Consider the following 23,923-nt stretch of genomic DNA (forward strand, 5'->3'; position numbering starts at 1 on the left):
CCACAAGGGGAGCCCATGGCTACTCCAGTTTTTTGCAAATAAAAGTTGTTGTCAAATGTAAAAAAATTGTTAGACAAGACTAGGTCCAACAATTCGTGAACCAGAACCAACTCATTCCCACTACTACCACTAGATCTAAGCACTTGTTCTACCCAGTCCACTGCTATGTCTTGGGGAATGCAGGTGTACAAATCTTTAACATCAATAGTAAGAAAATTGTACCTTTCGTTGAAATCTAACTTGTTAATTTTACCAAGGAATGACCAAGAATCTTTGCAGATCTGTGGAAAGTTGACCAAGTATTTCTGTAAAATGTTGTCAGTGATTTTAGCACATGGATAGGTAGGAGAACCATGGCCATCTACAAGTGGTCTCATGGGTGGGTTGTGGACATCCTTGTGGATTTTAGGGATACCAAACAAGCACGGGAAACGAGGGTAAGTTGTTGATAAGTAATTGTATGTGTGTTGTGTTACCCTACCCTCGATGAACATTTCCTCAATGTGGTCTTTGATTATGGTGTACGCTTTATTTATTTCAGAACGTGAGCTGGTAGAATATGAAGGACTGTCCAACAGGCTAAACATCCTATCTTGATAGTCAACTTCATCAAACACAACAAGACCCTTTCCCTTGTCCGGTTTACAGAATCTAATATTCTGAAATTTAATCCAGTCGAGGCATTCCATTTCTTTTTTATTATTAAAATAAGCACTCGATGTTGAATGGTGTGGTGTTTTGTTGAAGTTTTGACGAATGTCTAATTCGCAAACCAGTTCAAAAATTTATAAAAGGGGATGGAGTGGGGGGTTGTAGGTACTAGGAATCCTAAAATTATTGTCGTCAAGGGGGTAAGAGCCTCCAAACAGCAAGTTCAAGTTAAGCTTCCTAACGTATAATTTTAGGTCTATAATTGATTTGACCAGATCTGCTTTCTGAGCTAGTACGTAAGTGTACCCTTTGGACAATAACTCGACTAGTTCAGGTGTAATATTTGCAGTAGAAAAGTTGTATACATTAAAATCACCTTGTTTGTTCATGAGTATAACAGGAGTGTTAGCAGTACTTTCATTACAAACAGCAGACATGTTATGTGTATTTGTCTCAGTTGTTAAACAAGGGTCACATTACCCATCAGTAAACCCTGGTGTAGTAACAATGTCAACTTCAAGGCAGTCTCTCAATGGACTGTTGGCGATGGCTTGATGGATCGCTACTGTCTCTGCTTCTGCTTGTTCCTCTGGTGGGAAAAAGCCGCCTGTTGTTTTGGCTTTGCCCCTAAAAAATTAGCGTTGTTGGAGCTAAGATTGTAATGCCCAGTTTTTTTATTGTTGTTGTTACAAGAGTGGTCTAATAGGTCATAATCTGAGTCAGATGGAGCATTAGAACAGAATTAGAATTGTGTTTGATGAAGTTGACTATCAAGATAGGATGTTTAGCCTGTTGGACAGTCCTTCATATTCTACCAGCTCGCGTTCTGAAATAAAGCGTACACCATAATCAAAGACCACATTCAAAGTGGTAAATAAATAAAGCGTACACCATAATCAAAGACCACATTGAGGAAATGTTCGAGGGTAGGGTAACACAACACACATACAATTACTTATCAACAACTTACCCTCGTTTCCCGTGCTTGTTTGGTATCCCTAAAATCTACAAGGATGTCCACAACCCACCCATGAGACCACTTGTAGATGGCCGTGGTTCTCCTACCTATCCATGTGCTAAAATCATTGACAACATTTTACAGAAATACTTGGTCAACTTTCCACAGATCTGCAAAGATTCTTGGTCATTCCTTGGTATAATTAACAAGTTAGATTTCAACGCAAGGTACAATTTTCTTACTATTGATGTTAAAGATCTGTACACCTGCATTCCCCAAGACATAGCAGTGGACTGGGTAGAACAAGTGCTTAGATCTAATGGTAGTAGTGGGAATGAGTTGGTTCTGGTTCACGAATTGTTGGACCTAGTCTTGTCTAACAATTTTTTTACATTTGACAACAACTTTGATTTGCAAAAAAATGGAGTAGCCATGGGCTCCCCTTGTGGGGCCAGTGTTGCCCATCTAGTCATGGCACAATGGGAACACGATCACGTGTCCACTAGCTGCCCATTTAAAGACCAGGTGATTTTTTACACCCGTTACTTGGACGATATTTTTATCCTCCTGGACGGTGACTTTCCCACGAGTGAAGCGTTAGTGGACTATTTTAATTCAACTACACAGTTTTTGAAATTCACTGCTAGTTTCCATACTGAAGCCATCCCATACTTGGACATTTTACTTTCTAAAGACACTAGCTTTCACAAATATACAGCTAATATATATAGGAAAGTAACGTACTCCAACTCATTCCTGAATATATATAGGAAAGTAACGTACTCCAACTCATTCCTGAATATATATAGGAAAGTAACGTACTCCAACTCATTCCTGAATATATATATAAAGTAACGTACTCCAACTCATTCCTGAATATATATAGGAAAGTAACGTACTCCAACTCATTCCTGAATATATATAGGAAAGTAACGTGCTCCAACTCATTCGGAATATATATAGGAAAGTAACGTGCTCAACTCATTCCTGAATATATATATATATAAGTAGCGTACTCCAACTCATTCCTGAATATATATAGGAAAGTAACGCATGCTCCAACTCATTCCTGAATATATATAGGAAAGTACGGTGGTCCAACTCATTCGTGAATATATATAGGAAAGTAACGTACTGCAACTCGGTCCTGAATATATAAAGGAAAGAGACGTACTGCAAATCGTCCCTGAATATATATAGGAAAGTAACGTGCTCCAACTCATTCCTGAATATATATAGGAAAGTAGCGTACTCAACTCATTCCTGAATATACATAGGAAAGTAACGTACTCCAACTCATTCCTGAATATACATAGGAAAGTAACGTACTCCAACTCATTCCTGAATATACATAGGAAAGTAACGTACTCCAACTCATTCCTGAATATACATAGGAAAGTAACGTACTCCAACTCATTCCTGAATATATATAGGAAAGTAACGTACTCCAACTCATTCCTGCACTACACAAGTTGTCATCCTTTTCATCAGAAGCGGGCGATCGTCAAAGGTCAGCTAGTGAGGCCAGCCCGCATTATCACATTGGATAGTGATTTTGCCAATGAATGTGGACACCTACGGAATATGTTTTTACACCGGGGTTACCCACATGAAATGTTAGACACTATTATAGAAGAAGTGTCGTCTAAGCGTCAGTGTCATTTTTATAAACCAATCTTGAATAGAGAATTGATTCTTATGAATGACACTGAATCTTCGAACACAGACTTAGTAAATGTCCACACAAGTAGGCATCCTTCTGAATGTTTTGGTGTCACATTCATAACAACATACAGTCTCAATAGTAGTGACTGTGTTCAGGCACTACGTAAAAATTGGGACTTACTCAAAAAGGACAACACAGTACACCAAAAACTTGTTAATCACCCATTGGTTGTTTATAGAAAGGCAAAAAACCTCAAAGCCCTCCTTGAACGACATAACATTAAAAAACCAATGACAGCTGGCATGTTTAAATGCCAGGCGTGTAATTTTTGTCAATACATCTTGGAATCCAATAGATTTAAAGTTCACGATCACGAATACAAGTTGAACCTAAGAGCTAACTGTAATTCAAGAATGGTGATCTACTTAGCTATGTGCCAAACCTGTACAGCTTTCTACGTGGGCAAAACAGAACGCCTACATGACCGCATTTATGAACATACTTATGCGATCAGGAAGCAGAAACTTGATAATGCACTAGCAAAACACATTTCAGTTTATCCCAACCATATGTTTAAATTTTTGATTATTGACCAGATCACACAGGACTTCAGGGGTGCTCCTCTCCCACTTAAGTTAGAAGAGCGAGAGCTGTTTTGGAGAATTAGACTCAACGCATACAGTTCACCAGGTCTGAATGAGAACTGTTCTTTAAGTAGTGTTCTTAAACTTAGGAGCCTTAATAGGTAGGCTGTGTCAGGTTACCTTCCACACTAGCACGACGCAGCTATTCTAATGCTTTTGAGCACCTTGGTTCTGTGACCTTATGTGTATTTTTTGCTGAGTATTTTTTGCTGAGTATTTGTAGTTTTATCTTGATACTTTACTTACTACCAATTATGTTCAGCACACTTGATGTGCTTCAACATACACAGTTTAGTGCACTAATATAGGTTTTTGTATTAACTCAGTTTTACAAACACCAGCGGAGTTTTTATGCACTTGTAATTATTATTTCTTTGCCTCACTAACTTAGTAGTAGGCTGGATATACACATTTTTTGTAGACAACGCCAGTTGTACTTTTAGTCTGACTACTTGGATTTTTATCTTTTACTTTAAAAGCAGTATTTAGTCTAGTTGTGTTTGCAAATGGGGCGTGTCTTGTAAGTCAGCTTTCACTTTAAGTAGTTAATTGACTTTGTAAGTATTAGCCCAGAGAGTATTTAAGCTGTGACTTTTTGTTTTTCTTGATCTGAAGAAGTTTGTTTATTGGAATAAACGAAAAGCGCTTTATCATTTCGTTCTGTGCTACTGTGTGGTTTCTTCTCTATTTTGTTTTTCAGTAGTCTGTTTTGCCTGTTCAGTTTACAATTCTATATACAAGTATTTAATCATATAATTTAATGCATACAAGAGATTAGGGGAAATGCTCTGAAACTAGCAGGGACTTCAGAATATTAAAATACTCATAATAATGCATTGATAACTAAATATGTTGCAAAAGGAAAGGTTTCAACCCTTCTGTTTTTATCACACAAACAAACAATGTAATAGTGCTTCTTGAAATAACACATAAGCTCTGCTGATAGTCTATCTGGTTCTGGAGCTTTTCCTACTGAGATAACCTATAATGCATTTTCCTTAAACAAAGCTTCATCCAATGCACCTGCTTCATGTACAGTCATATAATTAGGCAAGTAACCTGAATAACCTTTAAATATAAAAAAAAAACATATTTTACAGTAAGTATGAAATTACTACAATATACACGGGTCACTACCCACAATGACTGACCTGTTAGTTGGCTGCAAACATGCTTTATTTTCAATGACATATATATCTATAGCAGTTGTTCTTGTACAACTATACATAAAACACACACAAGATGGGATTTCAATCTTTTAATCACTTTATTATCAACATTTCCATTATAAGATTGTAAGCCACAATCTTCCCAGATTTCCCCTTTGAGTCCATGGAGATATAACAACTTTCTTTACATCTGTAGATTACAATTATATAAAAGCTTTTTTTTTAATTTAAATTAATTGTATTTAAATTATACTTTACATCATCATGCTCAATGGTAATATTTTAAGCAACATCTATTTTCAGATTCATTTTTGCTTAAACATGCTGCCATTTTGCATAATTTTGTAACATTTTGTTTTAAACCTTTCCCTTGTGGCTCAATACACGACACACACAATTTACAATAATTGGACCGATTCTTCAGGGTCATAGACTCTGATAGATTTAGACTGGAAAGACAGAGAACTTGCCCACATATTAAGTACTTCCATAGGAAAAAAATGTATAATATCTGAGACAAAAAAAAAAAAAGTCAAATCATTCTAGTTATCTGCTGAATGTACTATGTTCTTCATCTGTAACTATGTTTGTAATATTTTAATTGCTAGGATTCTTCATCTGTAACTATGTAATATTTTAATTTGTGGAGCTTTTTTCTCCCCGGGCCGCCGCTGAAAATGGACCTGCGTCCAGTCGGACATTCCCGGTCAACAAATATAAATAAATAATTATATATGGTAAACGTTACACAGCCTGGGATTAGAAATAATCAGGTCTGCTTCCTCGACTGGAAAAAGGTGTAAAATAAGCATATTTAGCAGCAGGTTTACAGTTTTCTATGCAGTGATAAGTCAAGATCCTTCATACATTTTCAGAGCAGAATGATCTCTCTTCTTTGTGTTTCTCTGAAGCTATTTTGATAATCAGGTTACAGGGATTCATGGAGAGACTAAGGTTCTACAGCTAAACAGACAGGAAGCTGAACTTGATTAAACAGTTGTATGAATGGATTTCTAACAGAAGGAAAATTATCTATACAGGAAAATATGCACGCCTAAATATAAATTTTTCAGTACCTATGTTGAACCTGCAACATGCTCATCTTCATGTCAGCTTGTATGCATCAATGTTCTTCGTAACCTTTGTTACGGAGATTTTCCCATTCCTTCCAGTGGACAGCACCCTTAGTCTATCCAAAAAATAAGCAAATGGGACAAAACTGACAGAAACTCACATCTCTGGTTTTAACACAAGAAGAATTGCACAGGAACTCAACAGTAAATCAAGCAACAAGCAACCTGCTCTACGCTTAAAGATCATGTCTAAAGAAGTGAAATTAATGAAATTTTCTTTAAAAAAAAAAACAAAAAAAAAATGTGCTTCATGGAATCTTCCATATCCATTGTACTGTTTTGCTACAACCACTGTCTTCAGGTTTCAAGGACTTCACACAAATGATTAGTACAAAAATTGGCAAGCACTGTAAGATAAAGTTAGTTTTCTACTTTTTTGGGAGGGGCATGGGGTTATTTTACAATAATAGAAGAACTTATGAATCTATATTCTTTATTTTTACAACACAGACATGCACTTGCCTACAAAAATTGAATAAAATTCTAAGTGTTGAAACAAAATTTACAGTTATTTTACAGTGGCATTACTGAAAATATCTACTAAATGTGACATAATCCACTCACGATGTACTTGAAAATAAGGATGTGGTACACTAACCCATAATTACTTTAACAGTTGTACTACTCCAGATTCCACTCTTCTCTGTACAGTATACTGTGATAAATTCTACAATCTGTCCTTGTAGAATCATATACTATCTTATTTGAAGCTAGACTGTTTGTTTAATGCCTATACCCAAAAAAAATGGATTACTGCCCCATTAGGATACAGCCAAAAATCACAACATGTACTCTGTGGGGTAAGGAAGGTATAAAGAGAATATTCACTATGTTAGTGAGAAACGGGCTGCTTAATGTCTGGTTGTTTCATACAAAAAAAGATCAGGCAAAGCTGGCATACGGTACAGGAAAACAAGTTTAAATAATGAAAGGAAACATGACCATTTAAATAACAGAGTATCTACACTACTTGGGCTGAATGCATAGTAAAGTAAAGAACATAAAAATGTTTTAGGAGTGACAGGCATACTTAAAGAAAGATAAAGGGAAGACCGTTCATCTAAGACCACCAAGAGTCACTAGACCAAGATGTTGACTGTGTCAGGATCACTTGAATTGGTAAAGAGCAAATTGTTGAATTAGCCTGGCAGATCATCTTAGTATTACATCTTTGACTCTTGGAATAATGACATTATTTCCCAATCTGAACGAAACTTACCTACTGAAAGCAAGGTTTCATAATTCTGTACCATCACCTCCCTATAAAGGTCCTTATCTTGTTTTCTCAGCATCTTCCATTCTTCTTCTGAGAAAGCAACAACCACATCCTCAAATGTTTCAGGTACCTGAAAAGCACAGGCAGTGTTTTTCAAGATTTTTTTCTATTATATGTGGCATACAATCTGCCTTTTTCAGCATAAAACAATTAGCATTTGTTGTTTCTGTTATTTAGTAGATTTAGTGGACTGCAACCCTCTACCCCATTACCATCAAACTCAAGCTTGCCACAAACATGAAAAAGTCACGATGATATACAGTATTCGTTTTGTGCACTGTGCAATTAGGACAACTCGTGTATCTACAAATGCAACACTTGAGAAATATACACAGTGTTTACTAATCGTTTCTCAGCATTTGCAGCAATCTAATGTTTTCCAGTACAGGCAGCTGAGATTTAGATAATATGCAAAACATTGCTGTAACACAAAAGTGGTATCATAAAGCATGCTTTAGTTTTAGGTAGTTTGCTTTGTATTTTTACAAATGTTCCTTAAAACATATTTTTCCACGCAGTTTTGCAGTTAAGGTTTTACTATGCAATAGCAAAGATCTTTTTTAGGTCAATGACTTGACTCTACCCACCTTGTCGTGATTATTTTGTAGCAGGAAAAGAATTACGGCATTGATGTTGATCTGCTGGGGTGTAAATTGGTCTTCAGGCTTGTGTCATTCATTCAGACAACATTTAAAGTCGTCCACTGTGTTTCAGGCACAGAGTAGGTTTCTATTTTTCCAGTTAAATACAACATTGTGATTGTGAATACAGCAATTATGAGACAGACGTCAATAAAGGAAAGAGTGCAAAACAGTTAGGAAGCATTTCTACTCAACACAACTGTTTTACTAAAGGAGTATCATCCAGATCTCAAGAAGTTATTCTTTCCTTATACTCGGCATTGATTGCACCAATTATTGAGTACAATTACAGCTTCCCTCATTGGGATATACCTCTCCAGATGTATCAAACAACTGGAAAGTCCCAGATAAGAAGGTCCTGTATCTAAAAACTCTATCCTGCCAAGAAATGCAGGAAGCGGTGTTCCTTTATTCAGTATCATATAAAGTCCTGGTCTTCTATGTCATTATGGAACCAGTGGTCTTGGATCTTTTATATCTTTACAAGCAAATCACCTGGTTAATACCAGAACCAAGGATCTAAATCTTCACCAGTTTAAATACAAGAGGGGGACAGGTTTATCTCATAGTTCATTCTCCCCTTCTGGAACCGACTCGCCCAGCAAATTAAGATAAGTGATACACTATCTTCCTTCAGATGGAACCTGAATGATTGGATTGCTATGCATAAATTCACTCCAGGCTCAACTGACACAACCAATGAGATGGTGTACAACCTAAGGGTGGGTTACTGGCAAGGTGTAAATTGTTGCAAGACTCACTTGCCATATATTTTCTATCATGCAATGAATATGAACAAATAATAGAATGTGTTGGAGCAGAAGTTAGAGGTTCTGGGCCTTATAACAACTCACTATGAGAAGGTGCTGGGCTGAGCTCAGGCAATTTCCAATATACATTAACCTCTGCCTGTGACCAACAGCATAATTCTTTCAATAAACTCTTTTAAGGGAATACCATATACCATTTTTTTTTAAAAGGCCAATGACATCCTTGTCTTGGAATGTCTTCTTCAATATGGATATATTATGCCACTGTAAAAATAATTTCATTTCTACAGTTTATGACACAATGTCAGAATGGAGATATGCTGAAACATTTCCTCTAAATCACTGAAAATGTCCAAAACTCAAGAGAAGCAATACACTAACACCTACCAGGGCATGTGCCTGGCTGCAGAACAGTATAGAAAGTATAGGTGCCTCACATGTATTTTTTTTTGTCATTAAACAAGATGGGAATCAAAACAGCAGTTTTTTTGTTGCCTGCATAAACTACTAGATTAAAATTTTCCTTTTATGGAACAGTGGTTTATTACACGGAAGAGGGAATATTTTCAGTCGTGTGTCCCCACTAGCTACCTGCTTTGAATGGACAGGAAACATAACATGGGACCACTGCTACCAAATCTATGAACTTACATTTATTCTGCCAAACACAACCTTCACAAGTCTGAGTGCTATTAAATTTACAATTGATTATTTTTTCTCTCCCCATTTCAGCTTTAGGTAATCAGAAAGGCATTACAGGTTAAGATTAATGAGACAACTGTGCGTTTTGACAATGACTATTCTTCCATGGTAATAGCTAAAAGAAAAGTTTTTCTGCCACTAATAAGGGAGCTTAAAAAAGCACAGTTTAAAACATACCTTCTGTTTCCTGCCAAGCTTAAAATCTTCCTTCCTGATGATCCTAAGGTTTTCAATGATTTAGACTCTGCTTTACTGTTTGTCAAAGAAAAAAGGATTTTGGATAAAATAGAAGAAATGGAATGGGCTAGTTCTTCATTAAAGAGATTGGCAACTGAAGCTTCGTGGAAGACTTCAGAGAAGAAGAAGAGACTAAAAAACAAATGATTTGTTATATGTTTTTTCTCTCTCATCATTTTAGTTCATTATTAATCTTTTGAATATAGTTCCTGCATTTCCAGAAAGCCACAAATATTTTGGAAAAGATTTAATCAAAGTTATTCTCTATGTGCAAAGAAATGTTTTGTTTCATAACCAGTCAAAATACCTGAAGATTTAATGGCAAGCTGTGATTCAATTTGTTTCTCTTTCTGAAAAGAAGTAAGGTTAGTAATTTGATAAATTTTTTATCTTTACCTTTTTTTCCTTCTCCTTTTATTATTTTCTTTGTTTAAACAATGTCATTCTATTTAGATTATGTCTTGGGTAAAGGGTGGGGGGGCAGGGAGAGAACAGTAATGAAAATATCATTAATAGAATAATAACATATTTATTCCTTGTAAAAGTTTTTATAAGTTCTTCAAATGCTATTTCTAATTATACTTTCTTGATTATACTGCTTATGCCTGTTTGTAAATAATCTGTTATGCTTTAACTAATAATAATCAGAACTAAATAAGAGTAAATAATATGTTTTATTTTTAACTCTATTAATATAAACAGTAAGTAACATTCCATTGTATATACTTCTTACAGCTTTCTCTTACATTTTTTTATTTCTGCCTCACTCCCTTTTATTTTCTACTCTCTTTTTCTTTTCTTTATTAATATATAGAAATGCTTTTGATTGTGTGGGCACAGTGAATAATAGGATTTGTATGAAAATTGAGTTGGGAGAAGAATGTTGAGTTTTATTGCTTGTTGGTAATTTTGGGCTTAATTTCACTTACATAGAGGCTGTAATGATCTGTGGAATACATTGTGAAGGTTTTGTCATGTTTAGATGCATTTACACTGCTAAATGAATGTTTGTCACTAGTTTTTAATAAGTTTCCCACCAAAATGTTAAGAGAGACAATCTGAGATGTGGGCTGTCTCATGCACAGTGTTCATGAGTTACTTCAGAAGCTACAGCTCACAGAATTCTCACAGAGAAACTGAAAGCAGTTAGTATAACCTTTGACATAGTTATCACACTGACACACCACAGATTCAGGAAAATACTCTATTCATAAAATATGTCAGTTATAATGTTTTGTTTCATAACCAGTCAAAATATCTGAAGATTTAATGGCAAGCTGTGATTCAATTTGTTTCTCTTTCTGAAAAGAAGTAAGAGGCTGTAATGGTCTGTGGAATACATTGTGAAGGTTTTGTCATGTTTACATGCATTTACACTACTAAATGAATGTTTGTCACTAGTTTTTAATAAGTTTCCGCCAAAATGTTAAGAGAGACAATCTGAGATGTGGGCTGTCTCATGCACAGTGTCCATGAACTACTTCAAAGCTTCAACTCACAGAATTCTCACAGAGAAACTGAAAGCAGTTAGTATAACCTTTGACATAGTTATCACACTGACACACCACAAATTCAGGAAAAATACTCTATTCATAAAATATGCCAGTTATAATGAGTCTAAATGATGTAGTTTCTTGTAGTAAGTAAATGTCTTATTTTAGAAGGCATAGAAAATGAAACATTTATTTAAATGTTTTTGAAAATCTACTTAACAGCAGCATAATAATCTGTGTTAAAAATTTGTGTTCCAAACATATACTTTACTATAACTCATTTAATTCATCTGATTGACAAGCATAAATAATCTTATAACTCTATTCTGGAAGAAATGTCATGTGATATATTTTAAAGCAGTAGGTTAGCATGATTGTAAAATCTGGTTACTAAAATGTGTTTGCTGTGCATTATTTTGTATAAAGCAGACAGATTTATTCTAGGGACAGCAAGTAGGATAGTGCTCAACAAAGACACAACTCAGTGAGATCAGATATATATATATATGTGTGTGTGTGTGTGTGTGTGTGTGTGTGTGTGTGTGTGTGTGTGTGTATGTATGTGTATGTTTGTGTGTGAGTGTGATGGCTTTTTTTTTTTTATATAATAATGCAAGTGTTTCTGAGAATCTGCATAACTATCCAATATGATTTATAATAATTTCTATGAATACAATATTTTACTCTATTGACAAAATGAATGTTTGCCACAAGTTTTAATAAGTTTCCGCCAAAATGTTAAGGGAGACAATCTGGGATGGGCTGTCTCATGCACAGTGTCCATGAACTACTTCAAAAGCTTCAACTCACAGAATTCTCACAGAGAAACTGAAAGCAGTTAGTATAACCTCTGACCTAGTTATCATACTGACACACCACAGATTCAGGAAAAATACTCTATTCATAAAATGTCAGTTATAATGAGTTTAAATGATGTAGTTTCTTGTAGTAAGTAAATGTCTTATTTTAGAAGGCATAGAAAATGAAACATTTATTTAAATGTTTTTGAAAATCTACTTAACAGCAGCATAATAATCTGTGTTAAAAACTTCTGTTCCAAACATATACTTTATTATAATTCATTTAATTCATCTGATTGACAAGCATAAACAATTTTATAATTCTATTCTGGAAGAAATGTCATGTGATATATTTTAAAGCAGTAGGTTAGCATGATTGTAAAATCTGGTTACTAAAATGTGTTTGCTGTGCATTATTTTCTATAAAGCAGACAGATTTATTCTAGGGACAGCAAGTAGGATAGTGCTCAACAAGGACATAACTCACTGAGATCATATATATATATATATATATATATATATATATGTGTGTGTGTGTGTGTGTGTGTATGTGTATGTGTGTGTGTGTCTGTGTGTATGTGTGTGATGGCTTTTTTTTTTAATAATGCAAGTGTTTCTGAGAATTTGCATAACTATGCAATATGATTTATAATAATTTTTATGAATACAATATGTTACTCTATTGACAATAATGAGTTTAAGTAAATGCTCATATGCAAACAATTCAAGATTTTTTTTTTTTGGAAGCTGTTAATAGTATTCACATGACAGAAAATAGATGCATCTTAATACATGTAATGTCTGAATCATATTAGCCAAACTTTTTGATTTAAATGAATGTTAGAACCTAATTTTCTCTCCTCTTGATTTCTAACATCAAGATTATTTGAATGCTATTTGAATACAAGTGTTATATATTACATAGATCTATATAGTAATATGAACAGTTTTAAAAAAAAAAAAAAAGTTTATTTTAGTTTATATGATGCTGTTTTACCAAATGTGTAGTTTTGTCTTGATAGATAATTGAATTGAAAACTGTTAACCTCAGTTAAATATAACTAGTATTAAATTGATAAGGTGGTAGCTGAGGTGCTGCTGCTTAGGGTAGGGGTTAACTTGAGTAGTAAATACTACTCTAAGTTGGAGTTTTCAACTCCAGGCTGGATGCAAGGTTTAATCCTTACATTATTTTCACTTGTTCATTGTTATATGTATATAGTTTTGACATCCACAATATATTTTGTATACTCATTGTCACTACAAACAAAATTGAATCCTATACAAAATCCCATAAGAGATTTAATAAATACAGCTATATTTAAAGGTACACCTAAAAGAGGAGATGTAACATTATTTATCTTGTTATTTGTTATTTCAATCATAAGATTCTTGAGTTTTAAAAATGCCAAATGACATCTTTAAAAGGAATTTCTTTAAACATTAATGGATTGAATAATCCGTGTAAAAGGGCAAGCCTAATAAGATACATTAATTTACACAAGGCCAATCTAGTCTTCCTGCAAGAAACCCATCTCTTGAAAAAGATATTGATAAACTAGCCACTAATAAGTATACAGTATTGGTTAGTTCAGAGCACACTCAGAAAAAAGAGGAGTGGCTATTTTATGGAATAAAAGTATGCCCATTCCTAAAACCATTAAGTCTTTTCAGGATGACAAAGGAATGTTTTGTATGGTTACAATACAAATTAATGGGAAGACTTACACTTTAATTAATGTATATTGGATACCTGGAATTGGTATTAATACAGTGAAACATCATATTGATAAGATCATATCATTCTCTATAGGGGATATTATTTTAGCTGGTGATTTTAATTGTATACTACATGAAAGTGATACTATCACTATAAGGAAAAGAAGAATTACATCTAATGCAAAACATTTAAATGATTTTGCTAATTCTTATCATTTGAATGATATTAATAATCATTTAGATTCAAAATCATTACCATACACCTTTTTTTCTAACAGATACAAAACTTATTCAAAAATAGATAGGGTCTTTATTTCTAACCAGATGGTAACAGATTTAATTAATTCCAAAATCATTTCATGTCCTATATCTGATCATAACTCAATTGTTTTTGAATTCATGATAAAAAATACTCATAATGTTCAGATCAAAAGGATACCAGCATACTTAACTCAGCTAAAAGACTATAAAGAATATATACTTTCAGAAGTACAACATTTTCTAGACATAAATAATACTCCTGAAGTCTCCATTGTCTATGTTTGGGATGCCTTAAAATCATATCTATATGGACAAAGTATCAGATGGTATAATAATAAAAGGAAATCTTGGGATAAGGAATTGTTAGATATTCAAAGTAAATTAGACTCTTATAAACATAATAATAAAGAAAATATTATGGACAAGAAAGTTATTGAAGAAATAAACAAACTAAATGAGAAATACAAAGAAATTTTAACTCATAAAGTTAAAATAACTTTAGAGAAATACAAGTTTTGTCTTATTCAATAAGCCCCAAATACTTACATAGACTTAAAAATAAAACAAAAAGATTGAATAAACAAAACCATATCAAAGAAATCTTTTCTTTAAGGAAAAAGAAGAATGTTTCTAGTATACCAGAAATACTGGATGAATTTAGAAATCACTTTCACAAGATTAACCATAACAACATTAACATGGAACCTAAAGATAAAATAAAGGAGTTTATAACCACAAACATGAATAAAAAGCTTAATAAACAACAGATTAAACTATTGGACAAGAGTATTTCATATACAGAAGTTATTACACAAATAAATAAGCTTAAATCAAACAAAGCACCGGGTAATGATGGTATTATACCAGAGATATATAAAATCCTTTCTAAAACTACATATTCATTAATACATAAGGTTTTTATTTTGGCCCAAACTGAGTTAATAACCCCCTCATCTTGGCAATATACATTTATTTCACCAATTTTAAAACCTAATAAAGATCCAACTAGATGTTCTTCATATCGACCCATCTCATTACTTAATGTTGATTATAAAATGTTTATGAGTATTTTTGCTGATAGATTGAAGACAATCATCCCCGGCATTATAGATATAGATCAGACGGGCCTCATTGTAAATAGAAATACTTTTGATAATATAAGAAGAACTTTAACATTAATTGATTTTGCAAATAGGAAAAAGAAAGATTTAACACTTATTAGTCTTGATATAGGTTCAGCATTTGATTCAGTAAGTTGGGACTATCTGTTTACCTTACTGAAATGCACAAACTTCTCTGATGCATTTGTAAATTTAATTGAGCATTTATACAAAGGCAGCTGGCTTATATTAAGGTAGGAACATATGTTTCACAAAAATACCCATTCTTAAAGGTACAAAGCAAGGATGTCCACTTTCTCCACTATTATTCACTTTAGTAATGGAGCCTTGGGCTAATTTGATTAGAAACAGTACTGACATAGAGGGTTTTGAAATAGACGAAAATACAACATCAAAAATTCAACTTTTTGCAGATGATGTTCTAATTACATCAGCAGGATCTAATTCTTCTGTGCAGTCTTTATTTGATAAAATGATGAATTTTAAAAGTATTTCTGGTTTAATATTCAATGAAGAAAAAACTAAAATACTACCTATATATACACGAAAAAATATTCTCATTAGTGATTTTACTAAATATGTACCCAATTCAGGTCAGATAACTTATTTAGGTATAATACTATCTAAAGATATTAAATATATTATATATAATAACTATAATACCCGTTTTCTTAATATACAAAATCTTTTTAATACCTGGAATAATATGTTTTTTACTATGGAGGAGAGACTTACAATTATTAAAATGATAATATTCCCCAAGATTTTATACTTAATACAATCAATAATACTTTCACCTACAAAAATAATTATCAAGAAATTGAATACACTAATGTTAAATTTCTTATGGGCACCTAATAGACCTAGGGTTGCATTAAAGAAACATACTAATAGCTGGTCTCAAGGGGGTGTTTCTTTTCCAGACTTTAATTTATATATTATCTCTTCTATTATAAAAGTTATTACTTTATTAATAGATCAGTCATATATCGCAAAATGGAAAGATTATTGGGAACTAATTAGTATGCACTTCATGAAAATCTCCTTAACACATAAAAATATGACTGTAAATAACTCCATGTTGTGGTTGCTAAAGGAATTTTGTACTTCACCTATTACACCTAAACATATGGTTTGTTACCCATTAAATATTATTATTAGTTATCGTAACTTTATATTCATGCACCCTAAGTATAGGGAATGGAATTTTATTGTATTCCGTATAATGTATACTCAGGGTATGCTTATGTCATCTACTTCTGAAGGAGCTCATTTAGCTATAGATAATGATCTAAAGTACTGGTATCAGCTGATATCTGATAATAAAGTTAAAAATCTAGATTTCTTAAAACAAGAATTTGATCTAAGAGAAACTTGCTGGTTAGAGGTTCAGATCTTTAGACAACATCTCATTGACAGAATAGATCTAATGTCTATAACAGTTAAAGAATCTATTCCAAAACTGATTGATTACTTGATATTAAATTTACAGCATAAAGTTTCTGATAAAGGTAAACTTTCATATATACATAAAATTATCAGACAAGAAACTTTTTACAGTGTAGATTCATACTGGAATTATTTCACCTCTATTAATGGGGACCCACCAACTCAACAAGATAAACAATATATATTGGAATCTGCCTATAGAACTACATCTTCCATTGTCTGGAGACTTTATACATGGAAATTTTTACATAGATCTTTTTATACACCTTTGATGATGAATAAAATTAATAATAAAGATAATATATGTAAGAGATGTAATGTAGAAATTAATGCTGACTGGGCTCATATGTTTTATGACTGTATGAAGTTGAAAGAATACTGGAAGTCAATTAATGAATTTTGCAGGCTCTTTTTACAGATAATTTCATTATTTCTAAGTCTCTTATATTATTCAACACACCTGTACCTCAATGTGTTAAAAAGATTAAGCTTCCCTTGTTATGGTCTATCCTAGCAGTGGCCAGGAAAATAATAACTAGAAATTGGATTTCAGATACACCTCCTTCGTTCAATGAATTTAAAAATGTTATGAATATAATGTGCCATATGGAAATAAGCACAATTAGAATGAGAACAACTAGAAAAACATCATATTATATTGTATGGGATAATTTACAAAATTTGTTAAAAAAATTCTAATTTCAATAGCACGGTATTTTAGTTTAATTAATTGATCTGATTGTAGTGGATGTCTTTGTAAATACTTTAGTTGTTTTGTTGAATATTATAATAATACCTATTTTTAATTACTTGTATAAAATTGTTATGATATTTCTCTTATATGTTAAAACAATAAACCTGTTTTGAAAAAAAAAAGAAAGGCATTACAGTGCTGAAATAAAATTAAACAGTTTAAAGGTGTTTTTTTTTTTTTTTTAACAAAACCCACACAACAATTTTCAAATGCATTTCCTGTTTAAGAATCCTGACTTCAAATATACTCTATCATGTGAAAAGAAGGGTAACACTGCAATATAACACTGAGCCCCAATCTAAATATAATATTCTCTAAGGCACTGCAACCTCAGAGTTTTTATAGTAAATTAGGGAGGGATTACGGGAGATCACAGCCCCCTCAAAGTGAAGGTCTTGGGGTTTGTTCCATACCACATACATTTCAAATTCATGACATTTTACATTTTTTAAGTACAATTCCAATTTTTTCATGTTTAAATAATACATGCTTTACTTCATGGGTCTTCAGTATTGTATAATTAATACAGTACAGACACAGTTCTGTAACAACAACTAAAGGGTACCTATATTCTATCGTATTTTTATTCACCAGATAGAAGCTTGTATATACTAGGGGCAAGTTCCTTAACAAATGGAATATTACAGACACTCGTACAGATTTTTAACCGAGTACACACTGAACTACTAGCATGTTGTTATTTCAAATGTTTCTTCATCTTAGCTGTCATACATCATTCTATGTTCCAAAACAAAAGCTGTACAAAAACAAATCTATACTTACTGTCAACAAACCAGGAGGTTCCTGTTGTTGGATCTCCAAGTTATTATGAAACGTTTCCCGAGTGGAGATATTACCACTGTGGCCACATTCTCTTTCTTCTTTCAGAATCCCTGTATCTTTACTTATGAGCTTCAAGACTCCAGACACTGTCACAGTGTCATGGCTAATGCAGGCAAGACTGTCATGTATTTCTTTCAGAATGTTTACTTCTTCATTCTTAAGTTGCTGCATGAGATTTTGTTCCTTGTCCTGAAGAAACTGGTGCAGCTTTGCAAATTCTTCTTTAATGTATTGTTCCAAATTAAATGCATCTTCCTAGAAAACAAATATAAAGAAAGATTTGCTAAATAACTGCACATTACAGTACGGGCTATATCCATGCATTTGTCCTTATATAATAGAAAGGATAAAGACTAGACCACAGACCAGAAAGGTAAGGTATCTGTCTGTAGCATTTGTGACCTGGAGGTGGGACCAGTATGGCTAACAGGGGGAGGCAAACAACCAACCTTGGAAGCTGTCCTCTTACAGAAGGAATCACTGCAAATGTGATGGTATGAGAAGCCAGGAAGAGCAAAAGACATTATACAGACAGAAAAAAGCAGGTACCTGAATGACTGGATATGTCTGACCCTCTTCCAGAAAAGCATCTTTTAAGCCAAAATGTGCCCCAGTGACGAAAAACAATGTCTCCCGGGAATTTATGATGGGTAACAGTCCTTCTTCCCAGAAAAACAAATCCTCAGCTTCCAAGCACAATGTAACTAGTACCTCTCAAATGCATAACGGGAAAGAATTTTAGCAGAAATGATGCATGGGCCCACATCAGAGTGGCAGAGGAAGTCCTTATCTGAAAGGCAAAGTGTCTTGCAATACCAACTATTTTAAATAAAAGGAACAAGGGGGCTGTTGAATCCAACACTCAATTCCACAACATGAAAATCTGTACATGTTATCCCAAATGTCTATTACCACACAATAGCAACATCCTCCAGGAACAGTAATGCAAGAGCAACCATGTCTTCCATACTAGACCTTTGTTAGGTCTGTCTTTGAAATCTGACCATAGTCATCTGATGTAAAAATGACACGTGGGTGTATGCTGTTGGGAAATTCATCTGTGAAGCAGAATAGATCTTACCTGGACCTTCAGAGTTAGTGAAGATATGCAAGATACAAAGAGTCATGTTAGCCTGCTGGTTAACAAACAGATTTGCAGTGAAAAATCAATCAAGTGGGTCTGTGGTGATGAAGGCCAGGCATGTGGTATAGGATGGTGCAGGTTAGCCTTAGAAGCAGAATAATTAATAAATAAAAAATACAATAGCATGGTTGAATCTTGTGGATATAAAAGTAGATGTGACACAGATTTATGATGGTAAAGAACTGCTCTATGATGGCGAAAGTATTCATTTGGGTCTATGTATCTGTAAAGCAGATCTGTAATACAAGAATAATGTATGGGCTTGTGATGCAGATGAACAAACAGATACCTGCTTGTGTGTCTCTGGGGAATGTTCAAATAATTTTTCTTTTTTTCTTTCTATCATTTTTGTCCCCATACCCACCCCCCATCACACTGCCTGGGGGATGTGTCAGGCAGCCATGATGGTAATTTATACTCTTGACAGCATCTGGAAAAAGACAGCATTTTTGGCCTAATCCTGCTCCTGGTGACAACATGAACCCTTGTGTCAAAATTAGGGCTCCCCATGTCTCCTCTGTCTGAGTAGATGTGATACCCCACATGCAAAAATTACCATTGTCAGCTTTGCAGCCACACCACCATTAGGGCAGCAGTGTTGTTGTGTCTTTTGGCTTTTCCCGGTTAGGGGTCACCACAGTGGAACTCCGGTCTGCTAATGATTGGCAGTAGATTTTCACTTGCCGAGTTGCCGGCCCTGACGCACAACCTTCAACGAAGGTACGCCCATTCACGCATGTCTCCACACAGATGATGCTCTAGCTGAGAATCGAACAGGACAACGTCTTACTATGAGGTGACAATGCTACCGCAGCACCACCGCTGCAGTTATTAGGGCAGCAGTGTAATCCTATGGAAATGATATCCCTCTACCCCAAAATGATTATGTCCACCCTTCCGCCTACACAGTCTAGGGCTTGTGCTGGTAGTTAGGGATCACGTGTCTGTAGTCAGAATTTCTTTCTATACCATAGGCACAGGCAGGGGAATGTAAGAATATAATGCATAACAGCACAAGTCACAGCAAGTCAATGAAGCTGAGCAGGTCTGTAATAGGACAGGCTTGTCTGGGTCTCTGGGATGGAGAATAAATCCATATACAAATGGATCATGCAATTCTAAGGAATTTATGACTAGATACGCAGCACAGAATAGATCATCTGGGTCTTTAGGGTTGGGAAATTTACATGTGCCCAGGGATAGCTCACATGGGATTATGGGACTGGAGAACAGAAATCTAAGAAACAGAATGGCTCACATGAGCCTATGCAGTTACGGTGTCCATGAAGCACAATAACCTATGTGGGTCTATGGAACTGGAAAACCTGATCCCAGATGAAAATTCAGCTGCGTCACTGGTTTTGGAAATACATCTGTGATGCTCAGTACTCATGTATACCTGTGGATGTGATTATTTACATCTGTAACATGGATCTACAAGCGTGCAGCACTAATGTATGATGCAAAATGCCTTGAGCGTTCATGTGGGTCATGAGCACATCTGCAACAGAGCGAGAATGACTTACGCAGGCCAAGGAACACATCTGCAATGTGGAACAGACTGTGTGATCTATGGGGACGGTGAATATATTGAAGAATTAGAAAGCATTGTCTAACACCACAGACCAACATAAGTCATTTAAATACACAACAGATGGAGTTCAAGTGCACAGTGTTCCGAGAGAAGAAAAAATGTCTCATATATGTTTGACAGCTTCAAAACAGTGCAACTATCAAAAACAAACATTCTAAAAATGCCCATCATATTCTTTGCCATGAAGCAGAAAAAAAAATCTGATGTTTTTGGTACTTTTGAGTCTCTTCAAATAATTTAAAATATGCAGTTTTAATAACCTACTTTATTTTCTTGAACAGCATAAACATCCTGTGTCTTCAGCAACTGCACCTTGCTTCACCTTTGGCTGCAACATTTGCTGTGGAATAACTACACATTGTGTGATACGACCACACTGCAGACTCATGCATGTGTGCATGTGCAGTAAATTGTTAAGCAGTCCCTATTAACTTGGATAGTATACACAGATGAAATAGAAATACAGTAGGAATTATACAATGGTATTATTTTAAAAAGAGCAGGACATTTCGTTGTAAAATATTGCATTGTATAACAGCAACTGAACATGCAAAGTTGTGGGTAAATATTAAATTTTCAGCTCCATTCCATGGTGTATTGCTATGATACCCAATAGCTTGTGTAGATCATTAGGTTAATTTTATGAAAAGTCCTGTACAAGTCAGGTTCACACAAACAGATGATGTATTAAAAATAACCCTTATGCAGGGTCTCAGTGATGCTGTCAAACTTAGCAAGAATATATTCTCCTGCCTCATAAGAGATCAGAATTGATACCCAAGTGTCAAGAGAAAATATGATACCCATTTGACATCCTATGCCTATCTGAAACCTGGCTTAAACCCACTATTAAGGACAATGAAGTGACCCCACCAGGCTATAATATCATTAGATTAGACCGCACTGCCAAAAAAGGAGGAGGAATAGCAATCCTCTATAAAGCAGAGCTACAAGTTAGCACTGTAAATCATAACCCACCTTCTGACAACAGTACTGAAATACTAATCACTAAATTTCAAATCAACACACATAAGGCTATAAATATTATCTGTATATACCTTCCTCCAGGAAACAATATCAGTACACTCGAGAATATCCTTAACTGGCTTTCCATAAATCTGCCACAAGAAACCATAGTCCTTGGAGACTTTAATATAGACTGGAATACCTGTAATACTACACACTCTACCACCCATATCAACCTTTATGGCTTCTCACAAACTATCGACTCCCCTACCAGAATTAACAAACCCAACAACAAAGAAAGTACCTTGGACTGGATACTTACTAATAGTCCCCATCAAACATACAAAACAGGAACCCTCCCAGATGACCTAAGTGACCATTCACTAACCTATATTATCAGACATAAAACCAACCAAACTTTCCCATTCTCATACAGAACACTACGCACCAAAAAGCAATTTAACCCAGAACTTTTCCAGGCTGAACTCAAACAATGTAATTGGTCACCATTAAAATCTCTCCCAATCAATGAAGCAGGAGCGTACTTTAATTCTAAGTTCCTAACCATCCTGGAACATCATGCCCCCTTACACTCTGTTAGAAACAAATCTAAACCAGCCCCCTGGCTCACAAACATAACTAGGCAAAAAATCCTAATTAGAAACAAATTCTGGGCAAAATGGCGTTCCACTAAAAATCCTTCTGATCACCAATTCTTTAAACAACATAGAAACAACACAAAACAAGCCATCCTGTTAGATAAAAAGAACTTCTACCTACAGCACTCCCACCATAAGGAACCACAAATGTTTTGGACTAGCATTAACAAACTCCTATACCTAGGTCAGTTAATCACTCCCAACCCACTTGGCTCCAACCCTAACAATCCCTCCCAAACTGCTAATGCCTTCAATTCTTTCTTCACAAATGCTACCCAAAAACTTGCTAGCCATTTATCTCCTGATACATCAAATTTGCCTACTTCTACCACTATCCCACCCCCACCATTTCATATACAACCAGTACCTTCTTCCTTCATTTGCTCCCTTCTCCAAAAACTTAAACCTACCACCCCTTCAGCAGACCAACTCCCTGCAGAATTTCTACAAAAAGGAGCTAAATCCATTGCTTACCCCATTTCCATACTCATCAACAGAACCATATATGAGGGGACTATCCCATCCATCTGGAAAATTTCCCATATTATCCCACTACACAAAGGAGGTCACTCCAATGACTACTCTAACTTTCGTCCTATTGCTCTGTTATCCCCTCTTGCAAAAATTATGGAAAAATGCATCCATAAGCAACTTCTAAACCACCTTCTCCATAACAACCTCCTTGCCAACTGCCAACACGGTTTTAGACCTTTTCACAGCACTACCACTGCCCTACTATCCTTCACAGACAGCATCAACAAAAACCATAACAATAATATTTTTTCCTCTGCTGTCTTTATTGATTTATCTAAAGCCTTTGATATGGTTAATCACCAACTCCTAATACACATTCTGAAATCGCTTTCACTTAATTCCCTAGCTATAAATTGGTTCAAATCTTACCTTGAAAACCGTCAACAGGCTGTACTCTGGCAAAACAAACTCTCTAGTAACCTTCCTATTACCCTCGGTGTTCCACAGGGCTCCATTTTAGGCCCACTTCTATTTTCCATCTGTATTAATGACCTTCAATCAGCAATCCCACATACCATCTGCATTCAATATGCAGATGACTCTACTATTATCTGTACAGCCACCTCTCAAACTGAACTTAAATCTCTTACCCAGCAAGCTTTCAACACTGTAGAACAATGGTTCTCAAACCGATGCCTCCTGCTTAACCCAAAAAAAACTAAATTGCTACTCTTCACACCAACCCAAAACTCCACCCCTATTCACCTTACACTCACATCTACTGATGGAACTGTTATTA

General features: G+C 34.7%; 1 protein-coding gene across 1 annotated transcript in view; it reads right to left on the reverse strand.

Moving 5' to 3' along the window:
* LOC122814379 (zinc finger protein 845-like) overlaps window positions 1-23,923 on the reverse strand; it is a 281,439-nt gene that overhangs the window by 243,809 nt on the left and 13,707 nt on the right. The window contains exons 3-4 of the mRNA XM_044086963.1: window positions 18,228-18,542; window positions 7,441-7,567 (exon numbers count right to left, since the gene is read on the reverse strand). Of these exons, the coding sequence (XP_043942898.1) occupies window positions 7,441-7,567; window positions 18,228-18,542 (442 nt within the window). The remainder of the gene's footprint in view (window positions 1-7,440; window positions 7,568-18,227; window positions 18,543-23,923) is intronic.

The sequence above is a fragment of the Protopterus annectens genome, chromosome 10.part0 (genome assembly GCF_019279795.1).
Source record: "Protopterus annectens isolate FY-2018-M chromosome 10.part0, PAN1.0, whole genome shotgun sequence".
Lineage (NCBI taxonomy): Eukaryota > Metazoa > Chordata > Ceratodontiformes > Protopteridae > Protopterus > Protopterus annectens.